The sequence below is a fragment of the Vombatus ursinus genome, unplaced genomic scaffold (assembly GCF_900497805.2).
Source record: "Vombatus ursinus unplaced genomic scaffold, bare-nosed wombat genome assembly UNPS02009770.1, whole genome shotgun sequence".
Taxonomy (NCBI): domain Eukaryota; kingdom Metazoa; phylum Chordata; class Mammalia; order Diprotodontia; family Vombatidae; genus Vombatus; species Vombatus ursinus.
Genome location: NW_020949548.1, coordinates 7,298,182 through 7,322,451, shown reverse-complemented (window position 1 = coordinate 7,322,451; position 24,270 = coordinate 7,298,182). Strand labels below are relative to the sequence as shown.

Genomic DNA, 24,270 nt, shown 5'->3' with positions numbered 1-24,270 from the left:
TTTCCATTTTACAACTTAGGAAACTGAGGCAAAGGGAGGTTAAGTGACTTGCCCAGGATCACCCAGCTAGTGTCTGAGGCTGGTCTTCCTGGATCTAGGCCCAGCATTCTATCCATTGTGCCACCAAGAAACCTTTCTTTCTATTTATTTATTTATTTATTATTTATTTAATTTATTTATTTTTATTAATTTATTTTGATTTATCAATAATCACTTCCATATGCTTTTGAGTTTAAAATTTTTCTCCCCCTTCCTCCCTACCACCCTCTCCAAGATGGCGAATAATCTGATATAGGCTATACATTTACTAGAAACCTTTCTTGAGTCCTTTGTTTTTAATTTTTGGCCTCCTTGTTGGCATATGCCTAGAAACACAGTACTTCTGAAAAAAGAACAATTCAGTTATCTTTGAATCAGAAATCCTCAGGGACAGAAATAAGGATAGATAGTGGGAAAGGTATCCAGACATAGTGGAATTTTTTTTTTTTTTTTTGCTTTTTGGTGAGGCAATTGGGGTTAAGTGACTTGCCCAGGGTCACATAGCTAGTAAGTGTCATGTGTCTGAGGCCAGATTTGAACTCAGGTCCTCCTGACTCCAAGGCCAGAGCTTTATCTACTGCACCACCTAGCTGCCCCTCATGGTGGAATTTCGTCAGAGGGCATCTGGGCATTTCTTGAGGGCATCAACCTTGGTGGAATAGAGTATGCACTTTTTGTTCATTGGTAGTGGAATGAAAGAAAAAAAAGCAATGTCTTGAGTTTTTGGAAACTCTGCTTTAGATGCCAGAAACACAAAACAATGTGCAGCTTGCTTGCTTTCACAAAATCATTCCATCTGGAGAAGGGACATCTATTGTTTTCAGCTAAGGTTACATTTCCCAAGGTTCTTCATAGACAATAAAAAGATTGATCGAAAGATTCTTTGAGTGCATCTCTGGTTTGATTCCTGGAATACATGGACAGGGAGTGGACAAATCAAATGGTAATATGAATTCTTTACTCTATATTCTCAAGGTGAAAGTAGAATCCTGGTTTCTGTCCTTGATTTCACTACCCCTTGAATTTACTAGACACTAGCTGACAGGACATGTCAGGTTACTCTGGGTAAGTTGGTAGGCTTAGGAGTCCTATGCCATTGGGGGCAGATTAGCATTGGTTTGAGGCTTTAAGTTGGATGCATTCTTTTTTTTTTTTAAGGCAATTGGGGTTAAGTGACTTGCCCAGGGTCACACAGCTAGTAAGTGTCAAGTGTTTGGTCTGAGGCCAGATTTGAAGTCAGATCCTCCTGACTTCAGGGCCGGTGCTCTATCCACTGCGCCACCTAGCTGCCCCAAAATTGGATGCATTCTTGCAAGGCACGAGGAATACTCAGGTAGGACTTTTTGGCGTTGGACCAACTGTGTGAGTCCACAGCTCCTTGCACGTAGTAATCTCCTAATAAACACTTATTGACTTGAATTGTTTCTTCTGAGTGGAATTCTTGCTCACTTAAAGCAGCATCCTTGCTAATGGTCTAGGAAAGCTTCATCCTGTTCTCTAGACTGTGGGCTTGGTTGGGCACCTTGGTTTTCTCTGGAAGTGATGATGTGGGCTGCAAAGGGTCAGGTCTTCTGTGACTCATCCAAACCCTGTGGCAGGGACAGAGGTAAAGAGGTCCTGACATACAAACAGAACCTTGACTAATGAATTTGCTAATTATTCTTTTCTTGCTGAAAACATTATTGGGCATTCTCCTCTGCCATTTTTATTCTTTCCCTTCATGGGTTGAAAAAATATGTTAATAGCATTATAGTCTTTTTAGAGTTAGAGGGTCAATTTACAAAGAAATTTTGGCATCTCTTCCCCTATTTATCTGTCTCTTGACTGGTTTAGGTCCTTTCTCAGATTATACTTATGACTCTGTAGATCAATTAATTATTGAAGTATATCATGGAATCTTCCAGATGGGTTGGGATAGATACCTTATTAACCTGACCAGATTTTTCATATCCATTTCTTGAGGGAGGGGGTAGTCTAGACCTGTGAATTCAACCAGTATAATGAACTCTAAGTGTGGGCAGAGTCACTACCAATGTAGAGTCACTTTCAGTCTTAGAGAATTGTCTGGAACACTGAAAGGTGAGTGATAAAATGCCTTGCATATGGGCACAGCTAGCACATATCCTAAGCAAGGCTTGAATTCAGATCTTCCATATGCCAAGGCTCACCCTTTATTTGCTATGCAAGGCTTCTTCTTATTCAATTAATATTACATTAAAATATTGCAGAAAGTTCACTACTTTAAAAGTTTTCGGAGAAATCCTGAGATCATTTTTTCTCCCTCAGTTTCCTCACAGAATCTCCCCACCTCACTCTAGCCATATTTTCACCTAAGACAAGGTTGAAGAAGGAATTAGGGATCTGACTGTATGGAAAGGTTGGGGGTTGGGTGGGAGGGGGGGTACTCTCAGAGGTGTGTTGGAGCCAGCTCAGAGCAGTTGGAGAGAACTGATTGTTAAATTTTCAATGTGAACATTTATACATCTTAAATTGGCAATGGTTACAAATTGGGGCTTGATTTATTGTTTTTTTTTTAATTTGCTTTTTTCTTTTCTAGACTCAAGTAATAGAGAAAGTATTAATAGAACAGATTAAACTTAGACATGTGCCCTGCATACATCTGCCTCCCTCCCCCATTTGTGGGCACACTGATGCTCTGTATAAGCCTGCAGGACATTAGTGATAATTAACAGGTAGATATAGAGCCTAGAAGTAGGAGGAAAAGAGATATGGTTCCAGTTCAGTGTCCCATTCTTGGGATACAAGTAGTGTCAATAATCCAGAAAATGGGTAGTAGATCTGAGATCAAACCCAGGAGCTCAAGCAGGACAGTCAGTGCCTACTATGTGCTGGACATTCTATATGTTAGGCATTGTGCAGAAGGTGACCTGAATCCGAGAGCAATGAGTTCAAAGTAAGAGGGCTTGATACAGAACAAGGTCAGGGACATAGCATGGAGAAAGAATTCAGATGCAACAGCAATATTTGGGATGAAAGCATGCTAGTTGCACCCTCCTCACTCAGCTGAAGGTCAGTCACCCCTGTGCTCAGAGAGTCCATAACTACTTGGTAACCTCTGTTATTCAACTGAAGTACCCTGGGAAAAAGAGCTACATCTACTAAATTTCCTATATGGGATAAATTTCTGATATTCTCTCCCATGAAAAAAGTGACTGACCCAGGGTTATAAAACAATCAATAACAAATGTAATTGGCATCTAGATTTTCAACATTTCTCCCTTTCTTAGAGGGAAAATTAAAATAAAGGAAGCCTATGTGCATTTGTGACAAAAGACTGAAGGCAATAATTTGCAAATAATTTAATGGTTTAGGATTTTCTTTCCTTTCTAGGGGTGGGGATTAACTCATGGGGGCTTTGGAAAAGATCAACCTGAAAGCTGCTGCAGCCCCTCTATTTGGGGACTGAAATCCCTGTACCCCCCCTCCCCCAGGCCAGTAGAAGAAGGAGACAAGCAGAGATTGGGAGGGAAGTGAGTTAGAAACAGCTTGGTAGGGGCAGAGGAGTAATTACTCAAATCCTTTCCCCTATTCCCAGACCAGTCAATGACCAGCTGTGCCTTTAATTTAACCCTTTATTTGAACATTGCAAAAAAAGGGTTTATTTAGAGAAAACTTGACTGGCAGCTATTATTTAGGGCAGGGGGAGAGAATGGGATTATTTGGTAGCAAGTGTTTCTGCTTGCATGCTTTTTTTTTTTTCCAAATGCATAGGATAGAGAAGGAAATGCGTAAGTAAATATGATAATCATAGTTCACCTCGTTTAAGTGACCTTCATCTCCTGTCTCTACTGGACAAATTCAAAGTGAGATTTACAAAGCTTCCATCCATACTACCATTAGGCAAAAGTTGACAGCTGTAGCTGATTAACGCATCTCCAACCGCGCAACTAAAATTGCACTATTGAGATGCTAAGTGTAGACCCAGACTTAATGAATGATTTAGCATAGTCAACTGGATAGAATGTGCCGGGGACATTATTAGGATTTTCTTTTGCTTTTTCCTTTGATAATTGGGAATCACTTTGCAATCAGGAACAAGTTATTCCACCTTGCACCCTCCCACCCCACCTCTGATTCCAAGCAGGGTGTTCTTTGTTGCTTCCTGTCCTCAGCGAGGAAATGGAAGGCTTATGCCTTGGAGATGAGTGTGAGGTACCCAGGCCCGTGTGCTCAGTCCAAGTGGGTGGGGTGTGTACTCGGGCTTCTCTCTGGAAGTCATCCTAGCTGAAAGCTTATGAGGAAGATACAAATTGTTTTTCTTCCCTGAGAAACAGCTTGGGGGTACAGTGCTAAACACAAAGTCCGGAAGACAGTTGAAACCCTGCCTTTGACACTGACTGCTGTGGGATTTGGGGCAAGTCCCTCCACTTCCTTATCTAGAAAATGGGGATAATAATATTTCCAGCACCTTCTTCTCAGGGTTGTGGTAAGGCTTAAGTGAGATAATGCATGCAAATCACTTTGCAAACTTTAAAGCACTATAGAAATGTCAGTCATTATTATTATTCTGTTCCATTTCTGCTTCTTTCTCCAGGCAAAAGCTTCCTTTATCCCCTTTGTTACAGGCAGTTAGGTTTTGATTAATTGGGAGCACTCTGGGGACATCCCTGTTGGTGAGGGTAGCATAAGAGCTCTCTTGTCTTTCTCAGAATCTCTAGCATGGGTGGGGTGGAGAAGGGGGTTGCTGATGTAAAAAGCTAGAGTAAAGGAGGTAGTAGCAATAAGGAGACAAAAATTTTCTCTTTCTTTTTGGGAGTGTGATTGTAGTTAAGTCCTTGTCTCAGAAGGCATCTATATTCTCTTCACACTTGACTGTAGTTTTCTGTATTGCCAATATGATTTTGTATTTTAAGCTGAAATGTCTCATTGTTTCTTTGCAGTGGTAGGCTTTGGAATGGACCCTGCCCTTCAACTTGACATTATCACGGAGCTTGATCTTGTGAATACAACTGTTGGAGTTACTCAGGTGTCAGGACTACACAATACCAGCAAAGCGTTTCTGTTTCAAGGTAAACACAGCTCTTCATTTGCGTGAGGGTAGTTTTTTAATTAGAAGAAATTGATTCTCTGGGGACAATAAAATTTCCAGAAACGACAGTTTTCTTCTCCAACCCTACCCCTGCCCTTCTACTAGGTAACTTAAGTATTTATATTAATGTGTCTTCAAACACACTTACCTTCCAGTTCATCAACCTTTTCAATTTCTGTGATCACCCTTTTCAGTCTACCTCAGCAAACAATTAAGATAATTATGTGTGAGATAGTGGAAAGAGCATTGTCAGTGGAGTTCCTAGGTCTACTATTTACCTGAGTGATCATAGGCCAAGCCTAATTTTCCCTATCTGTGAAATGAAGAGGACTGGACTAGATGGGCTCTTAAGGTTCCTTCCAACTCATTTCTATGATTCTATGACCTTTATTCTGCTTGATTTTAGAAGTCATGACTAGGGTGAATGAATGACTTTGGCTGGAAGGCAGATTTCAGTCTGATATAGGCAAGAGCTTCCAAATGATTAGGCACTTAGTAAATGATTGATTGATTAGAACTTTTCAAAAATGGAATGGGTTGCCTTGGTAGGTAGTGACTTCTCTGTTGCGGTATTATTCAAGTAGAGACTGGAGGATGCTTTAAAGAGGTGATTTACACTTTACGTCAAGGTTGAACTAGATCATTGATGTTATTTCCAGTTCTGAGATTCTATACTCTATGTTATTTTGGCTTTTGTTACTTAAGTAGCTTAAATGTGTCTGATAAAAATCTGACATCCCCCAAGTGTGTAAGGAATCAAGAAATTTATGACACAGGTGAATTCTTCAGTCGATAAATGGTCAAAGAAATGCACAGGCAGCCTGTAAAAGAAGAAACAGAAATTAATAACCACCTGGAAAGACTGTCTAAATCTTCTAACAAGGAAAGGAGTGCAAGTTAAAAGAACTCTGACATATCATTTTATAGCTATTAAATTGGCAATGATGTTAAAAACTATAAAATTCAATGTTGGCAGGGCTGTGGAAAAATGGGCTTGCTATACAGCTAGTGTAGCCATTGTAATCTCTTTAGAAAACAATATGGTTGTATACAGTACATGTATAATACATGAAATATGTTATGCATATAAATATCCATTATACATGTAGCCTCTTAGAATTCTTAGATTCCTTCAAAGTGCAGCTCAGCAAGACCTTTCCTGATTACTTGAGCTGTTGGTGGTCTTTACTTCTGAAAACTGCTTCATATATACTTTGCATTACATTTTATTCTCCCATCATTGAAGCTTCTCTTTCCTTTTTCTGTCTTTGCTTTGTATTCCTAGCACCTCACAGAGTGCTTTGCACATAGTAGGTTCTTAATAAATGTTTCATGTATTGTTGAATTGAGTGTACATTAAGAATTTAAAAAATGACTGTATATTCCCTTTGATCCATTGATCCTACAAATAGGATTATATCTTATTAAATCTGAGACTGGATCTTCCCATTTTGTCTAAGCTAGAAGTGCAGGGTCCAGCTATGGTCCTGATCCCAATATTGATTAGCACAGAAGTTTTGATCTGTCCCATTTTTCTGGCCTAGGTTAGTTAGCAGGCTGGTGACTCTCAGCTCCTAGTGGTTCATTCTATTGGTGCTGGTTTTAGTGCAGACACCCAATTGGTTTTTACCCTACTGCAACTCAGAAATCCTGAGCTCAAGCAATTAACTTCAAGCCTTACCTGTAATAAAGGATTACAGGTATGTACCACCACACCTGGCTGTCCTGTTAAAATGAAAAAAAGACCCATGTAAGCAAAACTGTCAACAACTTTATTAGTTCTAGAAAAACCTGGGAAGTTCATATGTCTGACTGGTCAATGGCTAAATAGAGAGTATCAGAGTCATGCCACGAAATATTATTGTGTCATAAGAAATGACAAATAATGAAGAATACAAAGAAATATGGAAAAAACATATGAGGTGATGCAGAGTGCAGAGAGGATGGTCAGAACAACAATGTTCACACTAAGGTTGTACAAAATAATAAAAAGAAAAGTGTGTTGCTTTGCCAAATCAAATACTTTTATGTAACCAACAATCTTTTTTTTTAAATATTTTTTATTATTTAAACAAACTTTTATTTATTTGATTTCAATTTTCAACATTCACTTCTATAAGATTTTGAGTTCTAAATTTTATCTGCCTCCCTTTCGTCTCCCCTCCCCAAGATGGCATGTGATCTGATACAGGCTATACATGTAATCAACAATCAATAGACAGTGGGATTTTGTATTTTCTTAGTTACACTTCTTAGTTGTGTGACTGGTGAAGTGGAAAGAAAGGAGGTTGGAATATTGTACTTGGAGTCACGGGCTCTGAGTTCCCATCCCCACTCTGTCCATTATTACTTGGGTGACCTTGGACAAGTCATTCCATGTGTCTGGGTTTCAGTTTGCTCATCTATAATGTGAAGAGGTTGGACTACATGACCCCTAAGTTTCCTTCCAACTCTAGAATTTTGATCCTATGCATTCTGCTGTAAAAAATTACTCATGACACCTGCTTCTTCCTTTCTCATTTTTTAAAAATCACCGATACCCTCAATACCTACAAAAACACATTCCAGAGAGATTTTCAGAAAACATGTTCTTTTAAAATAGAAATGAGGATGTCCTATACGTCAGTAGCTAGTAATCCCCCTCCCCTTTCCCCTTCTCCTTCCCATTACCTTCCCCTACTCCTCATCTCTCTGATATTTTGCAAATTAATCCTTGGGTGTCTTTAAAATTGCATTGCCTTTAACATGGAGGCTTAATTGTAAAGGTCCATTCCAGTAAGGTATCACCCATTATTATGTTAAAGTCATTCAAAATCCCATGATAAATTCAACCCTGGAATTACCTTTGTCCAATCATCCTCAAGCATCATTGTTTGTCTGTATTCTGCTCTGTTGAGACCACATCTATTGTGTTGGGTACCACATTTCAGGAAGTACATTGGTAAGTTGGAGAGTACCCAGAAGAGGGTGACTGGGATGGTGAAGGCCCTTGAGCTCATGCTATTTTAATATCATTTTTTGGGAACTGGGCAGCCTAGTGCAGTGGAAAAAGTGGTTTCCTTAGTAATCCTGTGTTTTTTTTTATTTTATGCATTCAAAAATATTATTCTGAGAAGAGTCCTTAAGAATCACCAGACTATCAAAGAAAGGAGTCCGTGATATAAAAGAGGTTAAGGATTTCTGATTTAACAGAAAGGCAAATATTCAAGGTTGCATTTGTGATGTTAGATTATGTCAGTAATATATGGCTTCATGGACTCTAGGATGAAATAAAGGCATTACAAAAAGTTCAAACAATAGTAAATCACAAGAACTGCCTTAATTGTATCTGGTCATATAACAAAATTGTTATATATCCCTGCTTTGGCGGGTATCCCAGAATATACAGCAGTGGTTGTTTTGGAGAGAAATTCTGGGAGCCTGTGTATGTAAGTGTTTGAGATTGGTTCATGGAGAATTCTTGAAGAAGGGGGCATTAGGTGAGGAAGAAGTCCATAATTTGAGAGGAGAGAGAGAGACAGAGACAGACAGAGACACAGCACAGAGACAGAGACTGAGACTGACTTGCGGGACAGCAGTAACATCAATTGCCCTACCTTTGTTTCCTCACCAGCACTTACATCCATAAAAACTAGAACTGCTGATTGAGGTGAGGAGGTATGGTCCTTATTCTGTGGATTGAATCTAGTTTGGGTAAAATGACTACTTTAGAGTCACTTCCTTTCCTCATGGCTCCAAGAAAAGGGCGGACATACTGAGAAATTGTCCCAACCCCCTTCAATGTCTAAGCAGGGAGCCCCTACAGCTGTCTGATGTCAGAAAGTCGCTGCCTACCATATCTCCATTGCTTGTTCTGATCAGTAGTTCTCTCTGTTGAGTCTTCCATTCACTTCTCACTTTCTGTGTTGATTCATTCGCCCAGATTCCTAAAATTATTAGCTTGTTAGCCTTGTTTATGTGATTGTTCAGGGAGCACTAGAAATGGGGTACTTATAGTTGAAGACGTATGGAATCTGGCCTGGGTTGGGTCTCTGCAGTCTAATAATAGGCTTGCCCTGATTGACTTATCAACCCCACAGGGCTGGCATTGGCTTTCAGAAGTAGTCCAAGGTTATAAAATGGGGGAAAAAAAAGAAAGACCAAGGAGGGTGATTTATAATCTATTTGAGGACATAAATTACCCCTAGACTTATTATTCCTTAACAAGCCCAGTAACCAAGGACAAAAGAGGCAATGAGAAGAGAGGCATGTGCCTGGGTTCCTACTCTCTCCAGCTCTTCCTTTCCTATTATATGGACTCCCATCTGTGTTTATCCCACCACAGAAATTTCTTTTACACATGGGGAGCAATTGTTACTGTTAGTGCCTTTCAATACCTTATAGTGTATCCTAACATTTGCACGTAGGTTGTTTAGCATCGAGCAACAACTAGTACCTTTTCAAGCTAGAGCCTTAATGAGCTCAGAAAAGCACAAGTCCTTTCTGAATTTCTTATTCATCAGTAAGCTCCAGAACCCTTCTATAGTGCTGTAGGGTTTACAGACACTAACCTGATGTAGCCTCTGCCCTCAAGAAGTTTATAATCTAGTTACAAACTAGATTACATAGTAGATACTTAATAAATGTTTGATATATGGTTGACACGTGCACAAAAATGGATAATGATACAGGTCAGTAAGCCCTTATTCTCTGATACTTCAATTGAGCTTTGAGATCATATGCCATACCTTGGCACAGACCCATGCCTTCTTATCCCTTGTCAATCAGTAATGCCAAGTGACAGATGAATGATACAGATACTAAGTGTTCTTGACATTTCAGAGGAAAAGAGTGTTTTGGTTGGGGTGATCAGGGAAGGCTTCATAAAGGAAAGATGGGTCCGAGACTCAGCAGATAGACCACTGGACTTGAAGTCAGAGGATCTGGGCAAAAGTCCCATCTCTGACACTACTTCTAATAAAAATAGCTAGAATCTGTATAGCACCTACTATGTGCCATGCACTGTGGTAAGTAATTTACAAATATTACCTCATTTTATCCTCATAACAACCCTGGAAGGGAGGTGCCGTTATTATCTATGTTACAGTTGAGGAAATTGAGGCAAACAGAGATGAACTGACTTGCCCTAGGTCACACAGATAGGAAATGTCTGAGACTGGATTTGAACTCAGGTTTTTTGACTCTAGGCCTAGCTCTGTCTGTTGTGCCACCTAGATGCCTTATTTTGTAGTCAAAATATACTGACTTTGTATTAGGAGAATCAAGGTTCAAATCTGAGGTCTGCCACTTAGTGCTTGTGTAACCTTGGATAAGTCATTAATGTCCCTGGACCTCAGTTTCCTCATCTGTAAAAATGAGGGATTTGAACTAGATGGCCTCTAAGCCAAAGAGAATCCTATGATAGCTTAATAATCTCCAAGGATTTTGTCAGCTCTTAAATCTAATTTTTTGAGCAACAGATTTGTGACAAAGACCCATAATGATTGATTTATTACTTTTTTTTTAAGAACCCTATTAAAAAGGTGGCATAGTGTGACTTGGCTTCAATAGAGTTGGCCTCACTCGTAGGAAGATTTGGATTCACGTCTTGCCTCTGATCCATACTGGCTGTTTGATTTGAGGCAAATCATTTAAGCTCTCAGTACTCTAGGCAAATTTCTAAAGCTATAAATTGCAGAAAAGTTGCTAACCTGGGAGTCCTCTATACAAATTAAGTTCACACTGTGTTTAAAAGGACTTCTGTTTGGGAGGATTGTTAGGGGAAAAGTCTTGTTAATCAGTGAAAGTCTTCTGCTAGAGAATGCTTGCTTGGTCAGAAGTGTGATGGAATGAACCCATCTGCAAATGCTGTTCACATTGCCAGACTCCACCCTCTTCCTCCCTCCAGATGGTAGGCAGAAACACAATAGATAAACCTCTTCGACTGATTTCATCGGAGGATAATCTTCATCTTCCAGTAGCTTGGTGCTGCCATCAGAGAGGGACTCCTGGCTTGGGTAGACCACAGGGCTGATAATGTGTGATACAGTTCAGGTTCCTATCTTTTCAAGCAATGAAATATTTCACGGTTAAACTTTGTGTGTATTTGTGTGAACTGCTTTGGACTCTGCAGCAAAATTTCCTCCTTAGATGGCTCCCTGCTGCTGCCCAGTAGACTGCATTATGCTTGGCTCTGCTTGCTGGTATGTTCTCAGGGAATGCAAACTACTTTGAGCCAACTAATAACATTAGCAAGTGTGAAGAGGGAAGCCAAATCTACTGGAAAACAAAAGTCCAATTGGAAAGTCAAATGCAAATGATTCTTGGATTATTCATGCCACAATTCCACTCAGCACAGATCATAGGACCACAGGACCATAGATTTAGAACTGAAAGAGATTGTCACAGTCATCCATTCTGGCGATTCCCATTTGATAGATGCAGCAACTTAATCTCTTAAAGGTGATTTGCTCCAGATAAGTAACAAGGGGTAGATTCTGGTTTCAAACACAGGTCCTTGCATTTCAAATATGGCCCTCCTTGCCCTGCCTATGCTACTTCTATTGCCAGACATTTATTGAGTACTTGCAATAGGCCAGGTGCTTCAAGGTTATAAGTACCTGTCCTTAAGTTTTATGCCCTAGTTGAAGCAACCACACAAGGTCACAGGATTATACAGTGAGAGCAAGAAGGGACCTAAGAGGCAGGCCATCTAGTCCAAAGGAAGCCCAGGTAAGTTGCCCAGGGTCATCCAGGTAGTAGCCATCAGAGTTAAGATTTGAACTCCAATCCTCTAACTCCACAGTCAGTGCCTTGTATTATGCTATCTCTGACACTTAAATATGTGAGATTTTGAAAAGAAAACCCCAGCAAATCCTAATTTAAAAAAGGATCATATAAGATCATAATAGAGGAGAGAGAAGAGATGTCACAAAGAATTATCCATCAATTTCCAAATGAATTCCATAGATAGGACACACCATAGATGCTAAGAAGAAGGATATAAATCTCAGATTTTGATGGTTAGGACAGGCTTCATGGAAGGGGTGGAAATTTGACTTATGTCTTGAAGATTAGGTTTCCTTCCAACATCCCCTTCACCTGTGGTGAATTAGCCTATAGAAGCTACCACCTAGTGTCATTCCATTGCAATCTCTGCTAACCCTGCTATAGACAGACTATCCAGGAAATTATGAGGTAAAGTTCTTATAAGAGGATCTCAGCTGTGAAAGTAGATAGGATCCCAACAACACCCTATTGACTCATTCTCTTAATTCCTATTTTTCAAATATACCATCCTACATACAAACAATGTCTTAATATTACTTCCCTTATCTACTGTAAGGGGTATTATCTGTCTGCCCCTTTATTAACAAACTCCCCTTTACCCTGGTCTTCTTCCTATTGTAATCATGCCAGCACCTCTGGTTAATTGAAAGTTGGACATCTTCTGAGTACCTTATAGTTTATACTGTTCTGTCTAATGCTGGTCATTCCTTTCCCCATTTTCTCCATTTCAAAGGTTCTCAAAATCACCATATTCTTTACTCTCTATTGTCATTTATAGACCATTACTCCACTACCACAACCATGGAACTACTTCTCCTTAACTCTTCCACTCCCTATGACTCTACTGTCCCTTTTCCTTATTCTTGCCACTAACGTGCTTAAGAGGAAACATGGTGCAGTGGATTTGTAGGAAGGGAGACTGAGCTCAGATTCTGGCTCTGCTATTGAGTAGCATTAAGTAAATTACTGTATCTCCACAAACATCAGTTTCCTCATCCAGAAATGAGAGTGACTTTGATGACTTTTTCCAGATCTAAGTGGGACCCTGAATTCATGAGTTATGACCACTTTTCTGCCTTCCATGATTTTGGAACCTGAGTTTACCATTCCTTCCCTTGTCACCTCAGATATTTCAATAATCTCATTGATAATCCTCATTTGCTTAAATCCCTCATTCTTATGACCCCCACCTCCCTGCCTCTATTTCCACTTCAACCACCCATTGGGGTGGTTAAATCTTAACCTTCGCATCATTTAAATTGCTCCTCTTCCAACGTCCGAATGTCTCCTTTCTGACTACAATCTCCCTCATCTCTGACTCCTGGCTTCCCTAGCTTTCTTCCAATCCCAACTAATATTTCACTTTCTGCAGGGAAGCCTTTTCTGATTCTTCTCAATGCTAGTGCCTTCCTCTGTTGATTATTTCTAATTTATCCTCTATAGTTCTTGCTTGCACACAGTTGTTTGAATGTATGTTGTTCCTATCATATTAAACTATGAGTATCTTGAGAGCAGAAATTTATTTTTGCCTTTCTTTACATCCCCAATGCACATAATTGGAACTTAATACATATGTGTCGACTGATAGAGAATATTTTTATTTTTGTCATCTTTGCCAATTACCTGACACACAGTAGGTACTTAATAAATGCTTGTTGATTTAACACTGTATATTTCTGTGTTGATCATCTTTGCCAATTATCTGACACATGGTAGGTATTGATATTGAATATTTCCCCTTTTTTCCTCTTTGTCAACCTGCCATCCCTGCTTTCTTATCCTATGCAATTGTCCATGTCTTGCCATATAGCCTTCATAGGGAGCTTTCTGATCTTTTAATAATAGACCAACATCAGTGCAACACCTGGATTAGCCATCAGTCACTTGTGTTGCTTTACAGGCTTACTTCCTTTTCAGGCCATATGTGTCCTTGATATGAAGTCTTTTCCACCCTTAGGTGCAAGCCATTATTGGTAATGTACTGCAGCCTACTTATCCACCAAGTAAATTCCTATTGCCCTGCATCTGTAAACCATGAAATAGATCTATGCATAAGGAAGATAATCCAGCAGCAGTGTGAAGGATGGATTTGAGGGAGAAAATCACTTAGAAGTAATTCAGGAGGGTGGCATGTTGGCCTCTATAGGGGTGATGACAATGAGAAGAGAAAGAAAATGAAGGAGGCAGGTGTAATGGAATGAGTAGTGGAGTTAGAGTTAGAGTTTGGGGATCTCTACAGGACTTCCTCTCCCATCCTAAAGTCACCCTCTAGCCCTGGAATTCACACTTTGGAAGTTCCCTTCTCTTATGCAGCCTCTCCCTTTGATTGGATGGCTTGTCCAGACCTCCAGAGCGTTCTGAGGCTTGTCATGTCTTATTTCTCTCCAGGCTGCACTCAAGACTTACACTACCATGCTTCTCTTCCCCCTGTTCCCTTCCTCCCTCTCTCTCTACCTCTCCTGCCCCTCCCCTCCCACAACCCTCTTTTCACCTTACTTCTATGTGTTTTCTTTCCTCCATTATAATAAAAACTCCTTGAGGGCAGGGACTATATTTCCACTTGTCTTCCTGTTCCCAGCTTTGGCACAATTCTAGGCATATAGTAAGCACTTAATGAATGCTAATTGACTGACTGACCCAAGTTCTGGTGCTCTCTTAACCACTTAATCCTGTATAATATTCTGTAAATCGTTTGACCTCTGTAGTTCTCAGTTTTTGCATCCATAATATGAGAGCATTGGACAAGATAACCTCGAAATCCCATAACTCCAAATTCAGGGTTTTTGCCACTAGGTTGGCCTGTCTATAATCTCTTCTTTCAGGACAGCTTCAAGAGATGTTTTAGGGGGATAGTTAATAGGATTCAGTAAGTGATTGGGTGTGGGAAGTAAGGAACAGATATCAACAAAGCTTCTATGCTGGATGACTGAATGAATGGTAATTTCTTTGGTATAAATAGATAAAATCAGGAGAAATTGATGAAGGGGAGTGATTATGGTAATAATAATAACTGACTTTGTTTTGGTGCTTTGGGCAGCTAGGTGGTGCAGTGGATAGAGTGTGGGGCTTAGAATCAGGAAGAATGAAAATCTGGTCTCAGATACTTACTAGCTATGTGACCCTGGGCAAGTCACTTAACCCTTGTTTGCTTTAGTTTCTCATCTGTAAAATGATTCAGAGAAGGAAATGACAAACCACTCCAGTATCTTTGTCAAAAACAAACCAACAAAAAAACCCAACAACAACAACAACTAAAACAAAAACCCTAAATGAGGTCACAAAGAGTTGGACACAATTGAAAAAATGACTGAATGACAATAACAATATTTAGTACTTCAAAGTTAGCAAAATCCTTAGCACACTTACTTGAGCCTCATAATAACCCTGTTTGGTAGGTCCCAAAGGTCTCATTATTCTCATTTTATAAATAAGAAAACAAGAGTTCAAAGAGATTGAGGGACTAGCCCATGGTCACAAAGTAAGTTTCAGAGTGGAATTTGAACCCAGATCCTTCTGACTCCTAGTCTGGCACTCTATGCTCCACCTCTGCCACAGTGTTCTTGTTTTAGATGTGTTGAATCTTAACGTTATAGGATCATATGTACCAGGTGGTGTTTTTAAGCTTCAGTAGCTTAGCAAATGTTTGTTGACTGACATTGATATCTCTCGTTTTGTCATCTTTAAGCTTAAAACTGCGGCCAGACTTTTGGGCTACTCTACTAATTTAGTAAAATTAGCAGGAATTTATGTATTTCTGAGTGGTTTATTGAGCATTTTCAAATACTGTCTTTCATGTCATCCTCAAGCTTACACTAATCCATTTGTTCAATGGGTATTTTACTCTCCATTTTACAAAAGTCTTAGGGTACAGTGACACTTTTGGGGCACCTTGTCTTTAAAGCTACAAGGACCTTTGAGACTGTCTGGTACCAACTCTCTCATTTTTCTCAAATGAGGAACTTGAACCTATAGAGGTTGTAACTCTGCTCACAAGAGTAGCAAGTAGCATAGCTGGGATTTGAACTCAGACCCACTATCCTCCCCATCCAGAACTCCTTCCAACGGTGTAGATTGCAGCCCATCTGTGTCTTCTCATGCTGGGGTGTACTTGTCCATGCCCTCCCAAGCATCCTCCACAGATCATCTACTGAGAGTGTGTGTGTGTATGGGGGGGAGGGATCCTTTAGGTCTGTTTATTGTGTAGATGAGGGCAGTTAGGTGGTGAAATGGATAGAATCAGGAAGATCAGAGTTCACATCCCACCTCAGATACTTACTATCTCTGTGATCCTGGGCAAGTCACTTAATCTGGTTTGCTTCAGTTTCCTCATCTGTAAAATAAGCTGGAGAAGGGAATGACAAACTATGTCAATATCTTTGCCAAGAAAACCCCAAATGCAGTCATGAAGAGCTGGACGTGGCTGAAAAAACAACTAAACAACAGTAACACAGGACTCCCTCCCTCTCCTTATCCACCTGGCCTGCCTCTTTTTTGATCATGCAAGTCTGGTGATATTAACACTGCAGCTTCTGCACAGTTTCCTTGGTTCTGTAGCCCCATTTATACCCACAGTGCCCTTTGGGTCACCTCAAACTTTAATTGTTCCATGACATTGGTATTCTATGCTTCCTGGTGGCATGCATCCCTGGAAGAATATTAGTATTAAAAAGATGAACTTTTTTTTTATAGAGAGAAGTTTAGGATCATTAAAAACACTGCATTTTCCTAATTGTAATCTAGTCCTTTCTCCTCCTCCTATTCAAATCTGGGCCCAGTTCACTTCCCATTTGTGAGGAGCTATCTGAGATATATGTCCTTAGGGACCAGGTCTGGGGGAGAAAGCACTGGGAATTGTTCCTTAAAGTCAAAACACCTTCAGAAATCTCCCATGAACCATTCCATTATTAGCTGTGTCCACTATATTAATAATAAAATCTCTGATGTTCATCTATTTCTTTGTTGTTTACTAAGCACTTCCAAATTCATGATCTTTCATTTCATCACTACACTTACCCTAACCCATTTGTTATGGCCCCACTCACTCACTTTCTCCTGACATGGCAAAGGTACCAGTGGAGCTCTTTGTCTATCTGTCATTCTCTCAGGTTGTTATGTGACTAGCCTGTCTTCTTTTCCTGACATCTAATTCCTTGATGACATCTTTCATTCTTTCTCCTCTACAGAGCTCCTTATTGATAACCTTCTCTCAACCACAATGCATTTCTCTATTGCTTTCCACGTGATATTCATTTTTCATTCTTCAGACACTTGAATTCTAGGTCTTGATGCCATTTAACAGCACTGGTAGAATGTTGGTGTAACACCAAATGGCATTGTGTACCATGAAAGTCTGTACTTTCCTCAATTTCCTTTTGGGTAAAATGAGAGGAATTTAGCCTCTCTTGGAATTTAGCTTTGGGGGCCTATGCTCACATTTTCAGTGGCATCAACCTCCAAGGACTCATTCTTTCAAGGGAAATTAAAGTGTGCCCCAAATTCAAATTTTAGAATTCTGTTAAACACGAGTTATAGTATCATTCATAAAGCTAAACTGTGACTTGCTATCCCATAGGGAAGTCTTGATAGTCCACAGGAAACTCTATTTTATCATTTCTTACAGCACAATAATATTCTGATTTTTTCTTATATACTGCATCTTGTTTAGCTGTTCCCCAATTGGAGGACATCACCTTAGTTTCTATTTTTTTGGCTACCGTGAAAAGACCTGCTAGAAATATTTTAGTTCATGTAGATTCTTTTCCTCTTTCTCAGATTTCTTTGGGGGTATAGGTTTAGTAAAGGCTATACTGAGGCAGAGGGCATCTGCCCTTTGATAACTTTCTGGGTATAGTTCCAAATTGTATTCCAGATATCTTGACCAATAATTCACAGCTCCACCAGTAGTGCACCTGTATCTGTTTTTCTATAGCCTTGCCAGTTTCTGTAATTTGTCACTGAATTCTTTTGTCTTCTTTGGCAGTCTGATAGGTGTGACTTGGAACTTCAAAGTTGATTTAATTTGTGTTTCTCTAATTATTAGTGATTTAGAGAATTTTTCTCATATATTTGTAAGTAGCTTGGATTTCTTCCTCAAAAAACTGACTTCATATCCTTTGACCATTGAGTTATTGGGGAATGGCTGTTAGCCTTACAAATTTGAATTGGTTCCTTATATGTTTTAGGTATGAAACTTTGGTTGAAGAAACTTGTTGCAAGGATTTTTTCCCCCTTCAGTTACTTTTATATCTTCTAATTTTTACTACATTAGATTTATCTGTGGAAAAACTTTTTTATATAATTAAAATTACCCATTTTATCTTGTGTGATCCTCTCTAACTCTTGTTTATTCACGAACCCTTCCCCTACCCACAGAGCTGATGGGTAATTTCTTCTTTGTTCCTCTAATCTGTTTGTGATGTAAGTAATCTGTGAAATACAAAACCCTGCAAGTCTGTCCTTCCATGAACACTTATCTCAATGGGAATGCACTAGTTTGTAAAAAGAACCAGACTCATAAAATACCTCAAGTTGTGGTGGAAAGCCACATAAGACATAGTTGCTTTCTGTTCAGTTCTACCTAAATGGTCAGAAGGAAGAGAGACAGGAGAAAAAAGATGGATCTCAGCCATTCTGCTTCATGAAGGGAAGGAGGGGGATGACTGCTCAGTTCTTTCCTCTAATTGGGCTGCTACAATCCCATTTGCCCATTGTTTGCCCATTGACACAGACCACATCAGGGGAAGCCCAATTGTTTTATGCTTCCTAGCCTCTGAGGTTAAGGGCTGGGCTATCTCCCAGCTGGGTTCCTCCTCCACTTTTCTTGCATCCCAAACATAGTGCAGCTCCAAGATCTCATCCCTTCTTGACTCAACCGCCGATAGCCTTTACAGACAGTCCATTACCTCAGGGAGCTAACTTATTAGTCTGTGGAAGCTTATAAAAGGGCTGAGCAGTATTTATTTACCAACCTATCAGTTAATTATTTTTCAATAATTCCATTTTTATTTTGTAATAAAAATCATAGTGTGATACAGTTTAGCTGATAGGCAAAGTTTTGCTATGTGAATTAAACCAAAAATTACATCGTTTTCAATAGAATTCATTGTTGAAAAAAAAACCCAAAGAATAGGGCTGAGAATTTTAGAGGCAAGCTTTTAGGTGAACTGGATATGAATATATCTTTCATTTAAGATGCTTGATGGGGGAGGGGTATTTCTTTTTTGTCTCTGTCATCCTAGCATTTAGCACAATGCCTCACACAAAGGAGGCAACTGATTATTTCTTATTGAATGGAATTATTTAAATAAGATGGTTAAAATGTCAAAAATTGTTGTTATTCATAGATACTGATAATATTTCAGATGCTTAAAAACAAATTTAAATATTATGTCATTTAAATTATTTGTTGACTTTGGTCCTTAATTAAACAAAAAGGGACTAATAATATTTAAACAAAACAAAACAACACCCAGACACCAGACCTTTGATTCCATGAGAAGCTTGGGGCCATTAAAGAAGTTTGGTGATTTCCTGAAGGAAATCCAAGTTGCTTTCCTCCTGTTCAAGTCTGGGTCCAATTCAGTGTCCAACAGTATTGTCTGTCTCACATTCACATCCTCCTGGACAAACACTATCAGTTGTATGTAAAGTGTTTTGAAAAAAGTTAAAGTACCACACAGGCAGCTAGGTGAAACCATAATGAACAGAGAGCTGGGTGTGTAGTCAGGAAGAACTGAGTTCAAATTTAGCCTCTGGCACTTACTAGTTGTGTGACTCTGGTCAAGTTACTTAAACTCTATCTGCCTCAGTTTCCTCATGTGTAAAATGGGAATGATAATCATAGCACCTACCTCCTAGGGTTGTTGTGAGGATAAAATAGATAATAATTGTCAAGTACTTAGCACAGTGCCTGGCACAAGTAGGTGCTATATAAATGCTACCTATTATATACACATACATAAATGTCCCTTATTATTGTTATTATTATTATTATTATTGTTATTATTATTATAGTTAACTTATTCCTCTCATCTTTTTTGATGGAGTTTGGATAGAAGTGGTCCAAGGACAAGTTACTCTCCTACTATTATTCCTTCATACTTAATGTTCTATAGACTGTTGAACAGGTAGATAACTGCTTCTTGTAAATGAATAAAAGGGCTCCTATGCAACATCTTTCTGTTAGGTTCCCTGAGAGCCTCAGGACAATTCAAGTAGCAGACAAAGTAATAAAGACAATAACGTAGCTTGTGCTGTCCTATTGCAATTTTGATCTTTGCTATGTCTCTGTATTTTGAAAGCTTCCAGGCAACTTGGAAACCTAGTGTTTGGCCTGGTGACATCTCTGCCAAAAAAGTTTTCAGGTTTAAATAAGTCAGTGTTACTCCTGGGCTGTCATGGACAGTAGTTGGCTCTGTAAGAAGGGGCCAATTCTAATCCAGTTTTGTTACTGAGTTCTTCAGGATGTTTTGAGGTTTATACTTGCATTGTGAGCATTTGTCTTGTAGCTTATCCCTCCATTTTAGCCCTGAATTTAGTCTCTTTATAGTTATTTTTTTATAAATTTATATAGGTACTTGTGTCACCCATTACATTTCTTCTCTCCCACCTCTCTTTTCTGTTTTCTCTATCTTTTCTTCTTCCCTTCTTCTCTTTCCCTCTTCCTTTCTTCCTTCCTCTCTTTCTTTCTCTCTCACTTTCTTTCTCTTTCTCTCTTTCTTCCTTCTTTTCCTCATTTCCTTCTTTTCCTCCTTCCCTCCTTCCTTCCTTCCTTCCTTCCTTCCTTCCTTCCTTCCTTCCTTCCTTCCTTCCTTCCTTCCTTTCTTTCTTTCTTTCTTTCTTTCTTTCTTTCTTTCTTTCTTTCTTTCTTTCTTTCTTTCTTTCTTTCTTTCTTTCTTTCTTTCTTTCTTTCTTTCTTTCTTTCTTTCTTTCTTCCTTCCTTCCTTCCTTCCTTCCTTCCTTCCTTCCTTTCTTTCTTCCTTTCTTTCTTTCTTCCTTTCTTCCTTCCTTTCTTTTTTTCTCTTGGTGTTGCATAACATAAAGCATTGGACTTGGAGTCAGGAAGAACTCCTATATGACACTGAACAAGCCACTTGACCCCTCTGTGCTAAAGTTTCCCCATTTGTAAAATGGGGATAATAATAACACCTATGTCCCAGGAATGTCATAAAGATCAAATGAGATATAATGTAAAGCATTTTGCAAACCTTAAAGTGATATCTGAGTGCTAACTGCAATGATTGGTGTTGTTCAGTCATTTTCAGTTGTGTTTGACTTTTCATGATCCCATTGGGGTTATCTTGGCAGAGATACCAGAATGGCTTGTCATTTCCTTCTCCACCTCATTTTATAGATGAGGAAACCGAGGTAAACATAGTTAAGTGACTTGCCCAGGGTCACACAGCTAGTAAGTATCTAAGGCTGGATTTGAATTCAGGTCTTCTTGACTCCAGGCCTGGCACTCTATCCACTGTGCTACTTAGCTGCCCAGTTATAATAATAATGATAATAATTATTATTATTAATAGTAGTAGTATCCTCCTTGGCACCTAACACAACCTTGGTGTCTAGTAGGCACTTAATAAATGCTTGTTGATTGACTAATTGTTGATTGAGCTTAGCGCCTATGAATTTGAGGATGAATAGGACTCTGGTCTACACTATCAAGGGGATTGCAGTCAAATAGTAGCTAGGATTTAGTCCATATTTGGCAAGCATTATCTCACTTGATACAATAACCTGTGAGGCAAGTACTACTATTCTCATTATACAGATAAGGAAATTGAGTCAGGCAGAGTTTAGGTGATTTGCCCAGGGTCACACAGCTAGTCAGTGTATGAGATTGAATTGAAAGTCAGATCTTCCTGACTCTAGGTCCAGTGATCTATCCAACTGTGCCACCTAGCTGCCTAGTTTGAAAGATTACATATAGGTGTCAAAAAAATTGTCAGTTGTCAAAGAGATAGGGCGGGCATGGAGTATTCTAGGAATACAGAGGTAAGAGAGAGCATTCTGGCCTGGAGTTACTGGGGAAGGCTTCACACAGAAGAAGTAGACCTTGAGCTGGGTTTTGAAGGATGGGTGTGATTTGGATAGGCAGAGTTTCAGGATTGGAGGGATTGGCATGGGCAAACACGTGAACAGGAATGTGCCAGCCTGTTGTGTCAAACCTTGAGTGTATCTGTTTGTAAGGCAGAAGGTTTGTGTAGGTGAGCACCAGGTAAGACTGGAAAGTACCTCTAGGCCAAAGGTAGCTTGGAGGGGCATCTGTAGAGAGTTGTTTCTACTGGAGCAGTTACAATGAAGCCTTAGAAATGGAGATTTAGAGACAAATAGAAATATTCCAAATGTTTGTCAAAGGGCCGCTCATCAAAAAGGTAGATTCCTCAGCAAATACTCCCTTGTCTGCTGTTCCAGCCTGACAGCCAGAGACTGTGGTTCATTAATTTGGGTCTTTGGGGCAGGGAAGGGTAACACTATACTCAGCAGCTCAGACTGACTGCTGACATAGCCAAAGGTTGATGGGAAGGCAGGAAGCTGGGCTCAGTACATTTTATTCTTTGCTTCTCTTTGGGTTCTCTTTGTTATCATCCTGTCCCTTCCTTCTTGAATTAGTACTTAGTCTAAGCCCCTTCCCAACATTTGTTGCTGGAGGAGTTTACAAAAAGCTGGTGAATATGTATTTGCCTGAATTAGAGTCTTGAGCAGTTGATTAAGAGGGCTATGAGCTACAAAGAGAAGGGGTGGTGGGAAGAAACTGCCTCTCTGTCTCTATCTCTCTTGTTCTCTCCACACACCCATATATACACATAATACACACACACACACACACATGCCAGATATCCCAGAACACATCAGGTATGGCAGAGGAAGAAGAATATCAACAGAGAAGATCTTTTTGGGAGACAGAATTAAAAAATGGAGACAGAAATGAAAGTCATGGGCTCAGATGTCTACACATATAAGTACAATGGTTGATTAATAAACAAGATGAATGAGGCAATTTAGAGAAAATTTGATCTCATAAATAACAATGAGACTTGGTGGGAAAGATATGACTTATTACTAGAATGTAGTTATGAAAAGGTACATATTACCAATAGGAAGAAAGAAGATAAAATGGGACATATATTTGTATTGTATAATAAAGAGGAATGCCTGTGAGGGAATGCAGAAATGGGTTGCTATCTCCTATGCAAAGGAGGCATCATGGATTACTAATTTAGAGGGTTGGACAAGGTTATCTTCCTCTGGGGAAAGAGGAGCAGGTCCCAATTGGAATATGAGTAAACATGACCCAGAAAGCCAGTCTAGCTCTGTATCAATCAATCAATCAATCAACATTAAAATGCCTACTATGTACCAGGCACTGTGCTAAGAGCTGAGGATACAAAAAGAGGCAAAAGACAGTCCCTTCTCAAATGGATCTTAGAATATAATGGGGGGACACAACAACATAAAAATAAATATACACAAAACAAGCATAATATAGGATAAATAAGAACCAATTACAGAAGGAAGGCACTGGAAAAAAAAGGGGTTGGGGAAAGCTCCCTGTAGAAGGTTCCTCTAGAACCTAGAGATGGAGTCTTGTTCAAGGAGAAACTAGGTGATCATTCTTTTTGAAATGTTGGAACCCAACACGTGAGACAGAAGCCCAAAATTGCAGGAGCTGAGATTCAGACCATGGATGTCAGTACTCAGGAGGCAAGATCTAGGGGGTGTTGGGAAGCTGTTTATCTGATTCAAACTGTCTCCTTAAATCTTTGGACTTTTATTCTGGCTACATTTCCTGTTTTTGTCTTGGGCTGACCTGTTGGCAATGGACATGTCCAATTCTGTCATTTATCCTCTTGACTTAACCACATCTATTCACTTCAACAAGCATTTACTGAATGTCTTCTGTGAAGAAGGTAATAGGCACCATAGATTCAAAGACAAAGAAGAAAAATGGTCCTTACCTTCAAGGAGCTTACAATCTGCTTCAGTAAGTCTGTGGGCTCAGATACTACATTGCTTTCCCTGGAATGCTTCATTGGACCTTGAGATTGTGACTTTAGTGAACTTTGGGAAAAGGCTTTTTACCAGTTCTAGAGAGTTCATATCATGTGTTATCTCCTAGATATTCTTTTTTCAGGATTAGAAATCTAAAATCATACCTCTGGCATTTATTAACTGTGTCACCCTGGACAAGTCACTTAACCTTTCTTAGCCTTAGTTTCCCTATTTGTAAAATGTGAATGATACCTGTATTACATATTTTATAGGGGTGCTTTGAGGTTGAAATGAGATAATATATATAGAGCACATTGCAAAGTTTGAAGTGCTAAATAAATATCAGTTATTAATTAGCTCATTCTAGACTTCCCATTAGGAGTGAGGGATGAGAGTTTGGAGGGTAGGGTTTGGGGTTG

The 24,270-nt window shown here is 39.4% G+C and overlaps 1 protein-coding gene across 1 annotated transcript in view; it reads left to right on the top strand.

Annotated features, from left to right (window-relative positions):
* The first annotated feature begins 4,179 nt into the window (after positions 1-4,179).
* The window catches only part of NELL1 (neural EGFL like 1), an 845,852-nt gene continuing 825,761 nt past the window's right edge, over positions 4,180-24,270 (top strand). The window contains exons 1-2 of the mRNA XM_027852558.1: positions 4,180-4,243; positions 4,941-5,069. Of these exons, the coding sequence (XP_027708359.1) occupies positions 4,180-4,243; positions 4,941-5,069 (193 nt within the window). The remainder of the gene's footprint in view (positions 4,244-4,940; positions 5,070-24,270) is intronic.